At 42.7% G+C, this 14,642-nt stretch overlaps 1 protein-coding gene across 2 annotated transcripts in view; it reads left to right on the top strand.

Annotated features, from left to right (window-relative positions):
- The first annotated feature begins 485 nt into the window (after positions 1-485).
- LOC128694510 (glyoxylate/hydroxypyruvate reductase A) overlaps positions 486-14,642 on the top strand; it is a 373,487-nt gene continuing 359,330 nt past the window's right edge. The window contains exon 1 of one of the 2 annotated variants that reach the window (XM_070098023.1): positions 486-724. In XM_070098023.1, coding sequence (XP_069954124.1) covers positions 616-724 — 109 coding nt within the window. In that variant the 5' untranslated portion in view covers positions 486-615. The remainder of the gene's footprint in view (positions 725-14,642) is intronic. The other variant, XM_070098024.1, reaches the window with a different exon arrangement.

The following is a 14,642-nucleotide window of genomic DNA, read 5'->3' as shown; positions in this document are numbered from 1 at the left end:
TTATTATTATTATTATTATTATTATTATTATTATTATTATCATGAGGGGGAGCTAAACCCGTAGGGAGGATTGGAAGGTGTTTAGGCTCAGTTCAGGGAACTGGAACATAGATCTAATTCCCTAGATCAAGAGCCCCTCACCAGGGGTTTAAACAACAAAACAATGAATGTGTTTGGGTCAAGTAATACATTATTATTGTGCTTTTAATTAGAATATTATTCACATTAACAAAATCATACAACAGAAAACTGAAAATAAATCTCGTTTAGTATAGAAAATACATTCCTGTACAGAGGATGTGTGGTGAATTAATAATTTTGTCGAGATCAACAAAACCGCTGATAAACACTCTATATTGCCAGATTCTGCTGATGAATATATCTGTATAGTTGTATCTGCTAACTTACACGGAGATAATAACCCCAAGTTGTAGTATTAAGTTTATTGTGGGACACCATATCGCTTTATCAAGTTATGGTAACTTGTTAAAGCTGTGAACAGGACGTAACATTGTCTCAGTAAAGATTGATCGTTCAGCTTGCATCTTGGTCGTCATAAACCCAGTAAGTCCACCATAACCTAACTGCTGGCGACTTGTTAGTGAAGTGAACACCATGGAGACTGCTGGAAGGACAGTGTACGTTATGTCAGTCGTACCCGACCTCTCCCTGAAGCTGCGCAACAAACTACCAGATGTGCAGGTGATAGATGTCAAGCGGAGAGGTAATTATTATTAGAATTATACACACGACCCCTGCAACCACAAATAGGTGAGTACACACACATTATATATATATATACATACATATATATATATATATATATATATATATATATATATATATATATATATATATATATATATATATATATATATATATATATATGTTGCGCCAAATAGGTAAAATTTGTGATTTTGCCTTAAATAGTAACGCTCTTCTAGCCGAATAAGTCAAGAGACAATTTGTGTTTACCTGGAATTTACCTAGAGAGAGTTTCGGGGGTCAACGCCCCCCGCGGCTAGGTCTGAGATCAGGCCTCATGGTGGATCAGGGTCTGATCAGCTGACGTACGAACCACAGCCAGGTTGGTCAGGTACTGACTTTAGGTGCCTGTCCAGTGCTTTCTTGAAGACAGCCAGGGGTCTATGCTGGGAGGCAGTTGAACAGTTTAGGGCCCCTGACACTTATTATGTTGTCTCTCAGTGTACACTGGGGGAATGTTGCATCTCCTGCCGAGTCTTTTGCTTTCATAGGGAGTGATTTTCGTGTGCAAGTTTGGTACTAATCCCTCTAGGACTTTCCATATGTATATTATCATGTATCTTTCTCGCCTGCGCTCCAGGGAATACAGATCAAGGGCCTTCAACCGTTCCCAGTAATTTAGGTGCCTTATCGTACTTATGTGTGGCGTGAAAGTTCTTTGTACACTCTCCAGGTCAGCAATTTCCCCTGTCTTGAAGGGAGCAGTTAGTGCACAGCAGCATTCCAGCCTAGAGAGAACAAGCGATTTGAGAAGAATCATCATGGGCTTGGCATCCCTAATTTTGAAGGTTCTCACTATCCATCTTATCATTTTCCTAGAAGATGCGGTGGATACATTGTTTAGGCCTTTGAAGGTGAGATCCTTTGACATTATCAGTCCCAGGTCTTTCACATTACTTTTCGCTCTATTGCATGGTTAAAATTTGTCGTATAAACTTATACAGTTTTAAATTCCTCAAGTTTTTCATATCTGAGTAGTTGAAATTTCTCTTCATTGAATTTCATATTGTTTTGAGCGGCCTATTTAAAGATTTGGTTGTTGTCCACCTGGAGTCTTGCGATGTCTTCGATGGAGGTCACTGCCATGGCAATCCAGGTGTCATCCGCAAAGGAAGACACGGTGGTCTGGTGGCTAAAGCTCCCGCTTCACACACGGAGGGCCCGGGTTCGATTCCCGGCGGGTGGAAATTCCGACACGTTTCCTTACACCTGTTGTCCTGTTCACCTAGCAGCAAATAGGTACCTGGGTGTTAGTCGACTGGTGTGGGTCGCATCCTGGGGGACAAGATTAAGGACCCCAATGGAAATAAGTTAGACAGTCCTCGATGACGCACTGACTTTCTTGGGTTATCCTGGGTGGCTAACCCTCCGGGGTTAAAAATCCGAACGAAATCTTATCTTACCTTCATGACTGATCACATTTTGCTGGCCAGAATCCCTGTGCATACATGTCTGTACCTCTATTATGTTGTGATCTGAGTGTATTGTTTTTGATACGGTTATATTAAGTATCAGATCGTCGTTGTTAGTGAAGATGAGCTCCAGGGTATTTTCTAGTCTTGTAGGCTCTAATATTTGGTGCAGAGATTTAATAGCTCATGTGTGTGTGAATTTTCATCTGAGCTGTCTCCTGGGGTGATCTCTGCTAAAATATTATTTGCTATACTCCTCCATTTTAGGTATCTCAAGTTGAAATCTCCTAGCAGCAACATGATTGGGGCAGGAGTTGGGAGATTTTCTAGACAGTGATAATTTTCCACAAGTTGCTCCCAGAAATGCTGGAAAATTGCATCTGGAGGCTTGTACACAACGACCGTAACAAGGTTTTGCTTTTCTATCTTTACTGCCACAACCTCAACTACATCATTTGAGGTGTTTAATAGTTCTGAGCAAATGAGCGACTCAGTGACGTACAGGCCAACCCGCCCTTGTTGCCTGTTTAGTCTGTCGCATCTGAATAGGTTATAACTTGTGATCCATATTTCATTGTCAAAATGATCCTTTGCGTGGGTCCTTGCGAATGCTGCAAACATTGCACTTGACTCTGTGAGCGATCTCATGATGTAAGGATTTTGATTGTTTGTTGACTGTTTTAGACTCTGTATGTTTGCAAAGACAAATAAATATCATAACATTGGTGGAATTTAGGGGGGTTTTATTTGCTGGCTCTAATATCTGTTGTTCTGGGGTTGAGACCAATGACTGCCTCTCCTCCAGTAGTGTTTTCACTTGGTGTAAGATTGCCGTCATTTTTCCTCCTGGCCCTAAAAAACCTCTTTCCCTAGAGAGATTATGGCTCCCTTTCTATGTTTCCCATAGTCTGGCTGGTCTGTATCTTCTTGCCCACTTTAGATGATGTGCCTGGCAGTATGTGTTTAGCATTTTCTTTCATGGAGTGACGAATGGCACATAACTGGGTGAAATAGGTTACAAGAAGGGGAGTTGCACTCTCCTGTTGCCATGTGGGTGCAGCATTTTTTGGAATGGTCAAAGGTGCATGTCTCACCTGTTTTACCAGATATACTGTGCCTGCAGATACCCAATGCATAGAATTTGTATAGATTGGAGTTCTGTTTGCTAGGATTTATTGCAGCTGCATTCACTGGTAGTGCATTTTTTCTGTTTCCTCTCAACGTACTGCCCCTGTTCGGACATCAGTGCTTCCACCAGGTTTTGCTGGTTTTGCATCAGGATTTGCATCATCCTCTTTTGTTCCATCTCCAGCAGTATCTCTATTTTGTACCTCTGTAAGCTGAACAGAGTTGCCTTTACTTGTTTCATAACCAAGGCCAATATCTTGTTTTGGTTCACTGTCCTCCAGGACAACACTAGCACCTTCAACAGCACTGTCTTCCAAGACAGCCCCCTCCAACCCCCCCCATTTTATTTTCCTATTTGCCATACCATGCTGACATGTCTTCCAAGAAGGATCTTTCATTGGTGTTCTTGTCTTTTAATACTGATGTAATTTTCTCAAACAGGTGTATCTCGCTTGGACAGACCCAAAAACATTTTTCTGATTTTATATCAGATGTGGTTGGTTTAAAATCCCTGTACACCCCATGGGACAATTTACCGCACAGATTGCAAGCAGTCCAGGCATGCTATCGTCTGTGACCCTTTCTGCAGACTACACAGACTTTCATGGTGGTGATCATCTTACAACACTTTACAACTCTCCTAGCTAGCTAGCTAGTCTATAATTTCTAGAAGTATTTAGTTGTCTTTACCAGTTCTTCCAGTTTGGCTGGCAAGGGTAAGTTTATTATATAAAAGATTACATATATATATATATATATATATATATATATATATATATATATATATATATATATATATATATATATATATATACATATATATATATATATATATATATATATATATATATATATATATATATATATATATATATATATATATATATATATATATATATATATATATATATATATATGTGTGTATATATATATATATATATATATATGTCGTGCCGAATAGGCAGAACTTGCGATCTTGGCTTAAATAGCAACGTTCATCTTGCCATATAGGACAAGTGAAAATTTGTGTATGCAATAATATCGCCAAAATCATTCTCAACCTAACGAAAAAAATATATTTCACTGTGTTTGTTTAGTATTAAATTATTGTAAACAAATCTAAAATATATTTAGTTGGGTTAGGCTAAAATAAATTGTTCTTGTTATAATAAGGTTAGGTAAGTTTTCTAAGATTCTTTTGGTGCAAAATTATTAATTTTTACATTAACATTAATGAAAAAAATATATCCTTAAACTTACAAGAGAAAATTTTAGAAAGGACTTAATTTTAAGTGAGTTCTTGCTAATTGACCAGTTTTACATATTCGGCACGACATATATATATATATATATATATATATATATATATATACATATATATATATATATATATATATATATATATATATATTATATATATATATTTAAATATAACAACACTGCGCTAGCCAAGGATTCGAACCCATGTTGTACTGGCCTGCCTCATGGTAAGCAAGAACCACATGACGCTTTAAAAGACAGGACCACCCAACCCTACAAGAATGGCGCAGCCAGCACACAGCTAGCTGTTGGGCCGCCATCCGAGGGCATACGGAGGTGTGGGAGCTTCTAAGCTAATTTTATTCTCATCCCTGTTTGGTGTACTAGCCTCACGAGCAGTATTTATATATTATAGTAACCACGAACGAGTGTTATTGATCAATAACAACACTGCGTATAATATGGGTAGCCTGTCCGAGAGCTGGAGCTGGACTTAGAGCACGGGTTGAGCCTAGGGTGACGCTGGAAGCAGGAACATTGTGTAGTTTGCTGTCTGGCACTGCATTAGCTTTGCCAATGCTTTACAAACTTTGCATGTCAATTGCCTTGCTATGGTCAGCCTTGTTATTGTATGATCGTTCAACAGCTCGCTACTAGCTTGTTCGGTGTGCTCGCTTCACTACGGTCAATCTTGTGTGAAGATTTTGCAGTCAGCTTTGCTATTGTGTATCCACCTTGCAAGCGCATGTGCGTATTCTGCAGTTATATTGTGCATAGCTAAGCATATACTGCAAATAACGTGTTATGTTTGGGTACAAGTATTCTGCAGTCATACTGTGCATAGCTAAGCGTGTTTTGCAAATAACGTGTTACGTTGGGGTACTCTGCAATCGTACTGTGCATAGCAAATAACTTACACATTGGGGTATGCCACCTAGATGAGTCAGACGTCTGGTGTCGGCATATACTTTATTTAACTTGCCTAAATTGTCCCTAAAGCATTGTTGGCAAATTGCTCGTTCCATTGGCATTTATTACGAACGCACTCTCGCAGCTGCGCAACTGCGTTCACTGATCACCGACAAACTTCGGGAAGAGGAGATAGCATATCAGACTCCTCCCTCTACGGGAGCCAGGAATAAAACTCCGATGTTCTCGCAGGAGGAAGATGATACATCAATGGAGCAAAATCGTAAGTCTAGTGCAGCATGGTTGTCTCAGAGCGAATCAGCTGCGTTGGCACTTGAGTTGGCAAAAATCAATCTTGAGCAGACTAGGGAGCAGAGAGCATTTGCCAAGGAAGAATTTGATAGGGAAAAAGAAAGAAGGCAGTTTTCGCAACTTGTAAATGAGGCCGCTTCAGTGAGGCCGAACCAGAACACTTTTTCGAAGCTTTGGAAAATCAGGCTCTAGCCTTGAGGTGGCCAGAACAGCAATGGGCGTCGTTGGTTCACACAGCATTGTTTGGTAAGGCACCGGAATTTACGTCAGTGTTACATGACACTGATTTTTCCGATTATAAAGTGGTGAAGACCACAGTTTTGGGAGCATATACATGTATCCCAGCTAAGTATAGGAAAAACTTCAAGTTAGGCAGACGACAGCTTGGTCAGTCACTGGTTGATTTTGTGCGACAGCAGACTAAAGCTTTTACCAACTGGTATAAAGCAAGTGGTGTTGCTACCTTCGATGGTCTTGTGCAGCTTATTCTGGTTGACAACCTGTTGGAGTCTGTGGGACCAGAGGTTGGTCTTTCTGCAAGATCGTGACTTAACCACTGCATTGGAGGCAGCCAGGTTGGCTGATACTTTTGAAGCTAACTGCTCTTTGTCCGAGCGGTCCCATCTATCTTTTCAACAGCCTGGCATGAGCAAAAGTCATCAACCTTGAAGGATGAAGTGCCAGCCGGAGGGAGAACGTCTACGTCAGCCAACTAAGCCACCTGGTGAGCCACGCTTCTCAACTTATGGTCCACCAGGTGAGAGACAAACCACTCAACATGGTATAACTAGACAACAGTATTCAGAGAGACACCAGCCAGAGCGACACCAGTTGCAACATCAGCAGGGAGTAAAGGGCATGCCTGTCGTCTGCTTCCTATGTAACAATGTAGGTCACATCCATCCCAACTGCCCCCACAAACCCCAACCTATTGGGAAAATCTCTAATATCCCTAGTAACATGTCCCTGAAAGAAGTAGAGAAAGGGATGGCCCCTTATTACTGTCAGAGTTTTATTTCCCTTCAGGAAAATTCAAAAACAACTTAAGTCAAAACCTTTAGAGATACTGGAGCATATTGCTCACTTATAAGAGAGGGAATATTACCCCTTTCAAAGAACACCTTAAATTCCTCTGTTTTGTTGGAAGCATTTGGAGGAGCTATATATTCTGTCCCTTTGCATAGAATTTATGTAGAGTGGTGCAAATATTACACTGGGTACTTGACTGTGGGTGTATCCGAGGGATTCCCCATGAAAAATGCCATGTTATTACTGGGAAATAACATTACCACTGCTAGTGTATGTCCTGAACCCATAATGATTAATTTTTCTCCAGTCCCCTACACTCTTTCGTTCCCCTCTACTTTGGTACAGTCCATTACTGTCCCAATCTTTACTCACCCTCCTCCTACCTCCAATATTGTTTCCCATACGTCTTTGAATTCAGAAACACTTGAAGCCATTTCAGAATATATTGCAGGGATTAAACCTTCAATAGACACTGATCCACCTCCTGTTCCTTCTCTTACCCTCTCCTCCATCTCCACAACTCCATTCTTCGCAACGCTCCGTTCCTTCGCTGCTTGAACGTCTTCCAATGCCACCGCACGTTGACTTTTCTAACCCCTCTAGTCCGTAGGTACCCTTCCCCACGGATTCCTGGTATTTTCCTCATTGCCAATCATGGCCTATTTTCAGTGGAATATCCGCAGCCTCAGAGGTAATCGGGGTGAGCTCCAGATGTTGCTTTCCAGGTCCAGGTTTTTCCCTGTTGGTGCTTGCTTACAAATACCAAAATTACACTCAGCTGTTTTCCAACCTATCTCAAGCTATAATTTATTGTATTCTTCGGATCCTTTCTCAGATGGGACCTTTAATGAAAGTGCCCTTCTTCTACGCAATGATATTCCGTACTGTCAACTATTTGTCCATACCTCGCTGCATTACACTGCAGCCCGTATCCACTTGAATAAGTGGTTTACAATATGTTCTTTATATCTCTCTCCTTCTCGAGCATTTTCTATCCCAGACTTTGCCTTTCTTGCTTCATCCTTACCACCACCACTTCTTTTACTTGACGATTTTAATGCCCACCATTTCCTCTGGGGGGGGGTCTCATTGTGACTCACGTGGCATCTAGTTGGAGGCTTTTCTCGCCTCTCACCCCCTCCATGTTTTAAATATGGGTACTCCCACCCATTTTTATCCTCGTACTCATACTCTCTCTTGCATCGATCTATCGGTATGCTCTTCCTCCACTGCACTAGACTTCGACTGGTCTGTTCTACCAGACTTACATGACAGCGATCATTTTCCAATCTTTCTTGCTTCTCCTTCGTATTCACCACCTTTCTGTAGCCCTCGCTGACAATTTGATCGGGCAAATTGGGACCTTTACTCGCAACTCACTGCTTTTAGTGAGGTTCCTCTTTCATCCTCCATTGATGAGCTCCTACACCTCTTCTCGACGTCAGTTTTAACCGCAGCTTCTCATTCTATACCCCAAACCTCAGGCAGGCATTCTCAGAAGTGTGTGCCTTGGTGGTCTCCTGCTTGTGCTCGTGCAGTACGTTTGAAATGCGCTGCATGGGGCAGGTACCGGTACAATAGAACCACGGAGGGACTTCTTGATTTTAAGCAGAAGCGTGCGATCGCTCGCCGTGTCATCTTTGATGCTAAACGCACTTGCTGGCGACATTATGTTTCTACCATCACCTCTGCTTCCTCTATGAGTGCAGTCTGGAAAAAAGTGAGGAAATTGAGTGGTAAATACACTCCTGACCCGGCTTCTGTTCTACGGGTCGCCGGTGTTGATGTAGCAAACCCTCTTGACGTTGCCATTGAAATTGGCACTCATCTGGTCCGTATTTCCCGGGGGCTCCATCTATGCCCCTCGTTTCTTTCCTCAAAGTCTGCCAGAGAGTTAGTACCCTTGGACTTTTCTTCTCTCAGAGAAGAGCAGTATAATGTGCCTTTTACACTTCGGGAAATGGAGGCAACACTCTCAGCTTGCCGATCATCGGCAGCTGGGCCTGACGACATTCATATTCGGATGTTACAACATTTACATCAGTCAGCCCTTGTAGTCCTCTTACACCTCTTCAAACTTATTTGGTCACAAGGAGTTCTTCTCCAGCTGTGGAAATCCGCTATTGTTCTCCCTTTCTGCAAGCCGGGTACTACGGGATATGATGCCTCCCACTATCGTCCCATTGCTCTTACTAGTGCAGTTTGCAAAGTGATGGAACGTCTGGTAAATCGACGTTTAATGTGGTATTTAGAGACACACAACAGTCTCTCCAGTAGTCAATATGGCTTTCGTAAAGGCCGATCTACCATAGACCCCTTACTATGCTTGGATACGTATGTTCGTAATGCCTTTGCGAATAACCACTCAGTTATTGCCATATTTTTTGACCTTGAGAAGGCATATGACACAACTTGGAGGTATAATATTTGGCCCAGGCCCACTCCTTAGGCCTCCGAGGCAATCTACCATCCTTCCTTAAGAACTTTTTAACTGACAGACATTTCCGTGTTCGGGTTAATAATGTGCTCTCCCGGACTTTGTCCAAGCTGAAGGTGTCCCTCAGGGATGTGTTATGAGCACAACACTTTTTTTCCTTGCTATAAATGATTTGGCCTCTAGTCTTCCATCAAATATTTGGTCATCACTCTATGTTGAAGACTTCGCTATTGCTTGTGCAGGCGCTGACTGTCATCTCATTACAGTTTCTCTCCAGCATGCGGTCGACCGTGTTTCCAATTGGGCCACCACGCATGGGTTTAAATTTTCCAATACCAAAACTCACCAAATTACTTTCACTATATGTTCTGTCATCTCCGATCATCCTTTGTACCTCTATGGCTCCTGTATTCCTGAACGTGATACAGTCAGGTTTCTAGGCCTTCTCTTTGACCGTAGGTTATCCTGGAAACTTCACATTACCTCTCTGAAGGTAGCTTGTCACAGCCAGCTGAACCTTCTTAAAACCCTTGCTCATCTTTCACCTACATTCAGCCCTCATTTTATCGAAACTCGATTATGGTGACCAGATCTATTCAGCGGCCTCTCCTGCTACTCTCTCTCTAGCCTTAACCCCATCCATCACCAAGGATTATGTTTATGCCTTGGTGCTTTTTGCTCTTCCCCTGTTGAGAGCCTCTATGCAGAAGCGAATGTTCCATCCCTGTCTGATCCCAGTGCTGCCCATTGCCTTCGCTACTATGTACGCTCTCACGATCTCCACAATCCTTCCATTTATAGGATGGTCACCGATATTAGTAGACATTATTTGTTCGCCGCCCCTGTTTGCACCATCCCTTCTCTCTCCACCTACATTCGCTCTTGTCTTCCCTTCAGTTACCACCTTTATATGTTCATGTAGCATCTCACTTTTCCCTGCCCCCCCTGGGAAGTTCCAGCTGTTCGGGTCTGTTCTTTCTCACTCCCTTGCTCGATAGCCGAACTGCCTACGGTGGCTTCCCGCTCTCTTTTTCTTGACCACTTCCACTCTCATTCTCATGCCATCGCAGTGTACACAGATGGCTCTAAGTCTTCTGACAGCGTCGGATTTGCAGCAGTGTTTCCAGACAGCGTTGTGCGAGTGCATTTACTATCTTCGGCTAACATTTTTACTGCTGAATTGTATGCCATTCTTGCATCACTTATTCGTATCGCATCTATGCCTGTGTCATCATTTGTGGTTGTCTCAGACTCCATTAGTGCTCTACAGGCTATACGGAAATTTGATACACCTCACCCCCTAGTTCTCCGTATCCAACTTTGGCTACGCCTTATCCCTACCAAGCATAAAGATATTGTTTTTTGTTGGGTTCCTGGTCATGTTGATGTACAGGGCAATGAACAGACAGACACTGCTGTGCGGTCAGCAGTACATGATCTACCAATTTCATATAGAGGTGTTCCATTTCTGGACTATTTTGCTGTTATAGCTACCCACCTTCACACCCGTTGACAACAACGTTGGTCAACTCTGCTCGGTAACAAACTTCATTCTATTAAGCCGAGCATAGGTTACTGGCCGTCTTCTTGTCATCATTGCCGAGGCTGGGAGACTACTCTCTCCCGCCTTCGCATTGGCCATACTCGTCTTACTCATGGGTATCTCATGGAGAGGCACCCTATACCTCTCTGTGAGCAGTGTCAAGTTCCAGTATCGATTAGCCACGTGCTGTTAGACTGCCCTTTCTATCAACGAGCACGCAGAATTTACCTACAATAGAATGAGCATGCAGAATTTACCTACAACGTAGTCTCCGTTCTACTACTCTCTCTTTACCTTCACTTCCTGCTGATGGACCCTCCTTCAATCCTGACTCTCTAATTGACTTCTTGACAACGACTGATTTACTCCACAAACTCTGATGATGATACCTTTCACACACCCCTTTCTTCCTCAGTCTCTTGCTGCCCTCTACACTTTCACCATCCACTGCCCCGCTGTTCTCCATAACCTATTACTCATCCATCTTCCTTTTTGCCACCTGATACCCTCGCTTCCTTCCTGCCCAGCAGTGCTGTATAGCCCTTGTGATTTAGCGCTTCTTTTTGATTATAATAATATAGTGAGGGACGCGGGCTACCAACTGCCCGTGTCTTGGATCTATGTTAGCCCGACTGTCTGCTGTCTCGCTCTGAGTTTAGAGTTTGGCTTTTTGTCACGAATAAAGCTGAGCTCTAAGAGTTGGATGGTTGAGAGGAAAGGTGGTCCCATTATTTGGTGCCATGGCGGCACGGTTACCACTGGGAGGTGGGAGCCTAATCCTGAGCCTTCTCGGGGTGGGGGAGTGGCATGCAAAGAGTATGTAACCTTTATTCGGTGCATGTACACACCCTCATTTACAGGCTATCTTCCCAACCAGCAAACCAGGGACTAAGGGTTGATGATGGGGCCCCATCGTTCAATCAGTACCCAGGTTCCAGCCAATGAGAAGATGGTTTTGGCAATCGCAGAGGTGATGTGGGTACAACTCACCTGTCTGCCATTGTCATTCCCATTCTAGAGCTGGTTGAAGCACGGTCTGCTTTCTAGTGTTTTCTATTCTGCCTTGCTTATCGTGGAGTGCACTAATACCTGTTGTTGTACATAGTGCATATAGTGTACATAATTCTGTTCTAAATTGGTGAAGGATAATGTAAGTCAAAAGTTTTTCTACTGTGCTTATTTTGCTCCCTTTGCACCCAGGATAACAGGCCTTTGGGACTCCTGGGTTGTAATACTGCACTAGCCAAGGATTCGAACGCATGTTGTAGTGGTCTGCCTCATGGTAAGCAAGAACCACATGACACTTTAAACAACAGGACCACCCAACCCTACAAGAATGGCACAACCAACACATGAGGCTAGTGCACCAAACAGGGATGAGAATGAAATAAGCTTAGAAGCTCCCACACCTCCGTATGCCCTCGGATGGCGGCCCAATAGTTAGGTGTGTGCTGGCTGCGCCATTCTTGTAGGGTTGGGTGGTCCTGTTTAAAGCGTCATGTGGTTCTTGCTTACCATAAGGCAGGCCAGTACAACATGGGTTCGAATCCTTGTTATTGATCAATACCACTCGTTCGTGGTTACAATATATATATATATATATATATATATATATATATATATATATATATATATATATATATATATATATATATATATATATATATATATACAAGGAATTCGCAAGAGCATGCGAAATATACAGAAACACTGATCTCTGGCTGAAGGAGACTCGAACCTACGAACCTTGGAACAAGGTACGCAGTGCTTTACCAATCTACCCACACTGGACCAATACATTGGAGTCCAGCTTGCGCTAGACTTTGTGGTGATACGAGATAATCTTACATTTGCTAGCAGTAACTGTTTGGGTGTTTGGTTTGATACAGGCACCTAAAAACCCCGTCAGCTTGTGGATGCAGTCAGGAGATACCTTGCTTTATTTTTCAATCCAGTCATCTTTAAGTCTGGTCATGAGTTCACGAATCCGGACGAATCCGATCAGTGGATCAGTTTTTTTGAACGAATTTGGTCTGTGATTTTGACTAGCTCGTGTAAAGGACTACTGGAATATTATTTACAAAGTAATGTGTGATCAGTTTGATCCAAAAAGGTATAAATTGTGTGTTGGGGAAGCCGGTGAGTTCTGGCAGCTTCTACTATAACGAAACGGCCGGCCGACACCCACTTTTTTTTTTTTTTACTTCTTGAGTTATTCGGCACTTACATCACTTTATTTACCCTTCAAGTTTTTTCCACCTCCACTACATCAGATACTATTTTATCACTATTGTTGCCTATGTTAAGGCGACTGATGAAGAAACATTACTTGAAGAATATTTGTTTTCCATTTGTATATTGTGTCCGCTGCTGACTACACCACTTCTTATATTGTGTCCACTGCTGACTACACCACTTCTTATATTGTGTCCGCTGCTGACTACACCACTTCTTATATTGTGTCCGCTGCTGACTACACCACTTCTTATATTGTGTCCGCTGCTGACTACACCACTTCTTATATTGTGTCCGCTGCTGACTACACCACTTCTTATATTGTGTCCGCTGCTGACTACACCACTTCTTATATTGTGTCCGCTGCTGACTACACCACTTCTTATATTGTGTCCACTGCTGACTACACCACTTCTTATATTGTGTCCGCTGCTGACTACACCACTTCTTATATTGTGTCCGCTGCTGACTACACCACTTCTTATATTGTGTCCGCTGCTGACTACACCACTTCTTATATTGTGTCCGCTGCTGACTACACCACTTCTTATATTGTGTCCACTGCTGACTACACCACTTCTTATATTGTGTCCGCTGCTGACTACACCACTTCTTATATTGTGTCCGCTGCTGACTACACCACTTCTTATATTGTGTCCACTGCTGACTACACCACTTCTTATATTGTGTCCGCTGCTGACTACACCACTTCTTATATTGTGTCCGCTGCTGACTACACCACTTCTTATATTGTGTCCGCTGCTGACTACACCACTTCTTATATTGTGTCCGCTGCTGACTACACCACTTCTTATATTGTGTCCGCTGCTGACTACACCACTTCTTATATTGTGTCCGCTGCTGACTACACCACTTCTTATATTGTGTCCGCTGCTGACTACACCACTTCTTATATTGTGTCCGCTGCTGACTACACCACTTCTTATATTGTGTCCGCTGCTGACTACACCACTTCTTATATTGTGTCCGCTGCTGACTACACCACTTCTTATATTGTGTCCGCTGCTGACTACACCACTTCTTATATTGTGTCCACTGCTGACTACACCACTTCTTATATTGTGTCCGCTGCTGACTACACCACTTCTTATATTGTGTCCGCTGCTGACTACACCACTTCTTATATTGTGTCCACTGCTGACTACACCACTTCTTATATTGTGTCCGCTGCTGACTACACCACTTCTTATATTGTGTCCGCTGCTGACTACACCACTTCTTATATTGTGTCCGCTGCTGACTACACCACTTCTTATATTGTGTCCGCTGCTGACTACACCACTTCTTATATTGTGTCCGCTGCTGACTACACCACTTCTTATATTGTGTCCACTGCTGACTACACCACTTCTTATATTGTGTCCGCTGCTGACTACACCACTTCTTATATTGTGTCCGCTGCTGACTACACCACTTCTTATATTGTGTCCACTGCTGACTACACCACTTCTTATATTGTGTCCGCTGCTGACTACACCACTTCTTATATTGTGTCCGCTGCTGACTACACCACTTCTTATATTGTGTCCGCTGCTGACTACACCACTTCTTATATTGTGTCCGCTGCTGACTACACCACTTCTTATATTGT

Source organism: Cherax quadricarinatus, chromosome 60 (assembly GCF_038502225.1).
Source record: "Cherax quadricarinatus isolate ZL_2023a chromosome 60, ASM3850222v1, whole genome shotgun sequence".
NCBI lineage: Eukaryota > Metazoa > Arthropoda > Malacostraca > Decapoda > Parastacidae > Cherax > Cherax quadricarinatus.
This window is presented reverse-complemented; position numbering and strand designations above follow the sequence as displayed.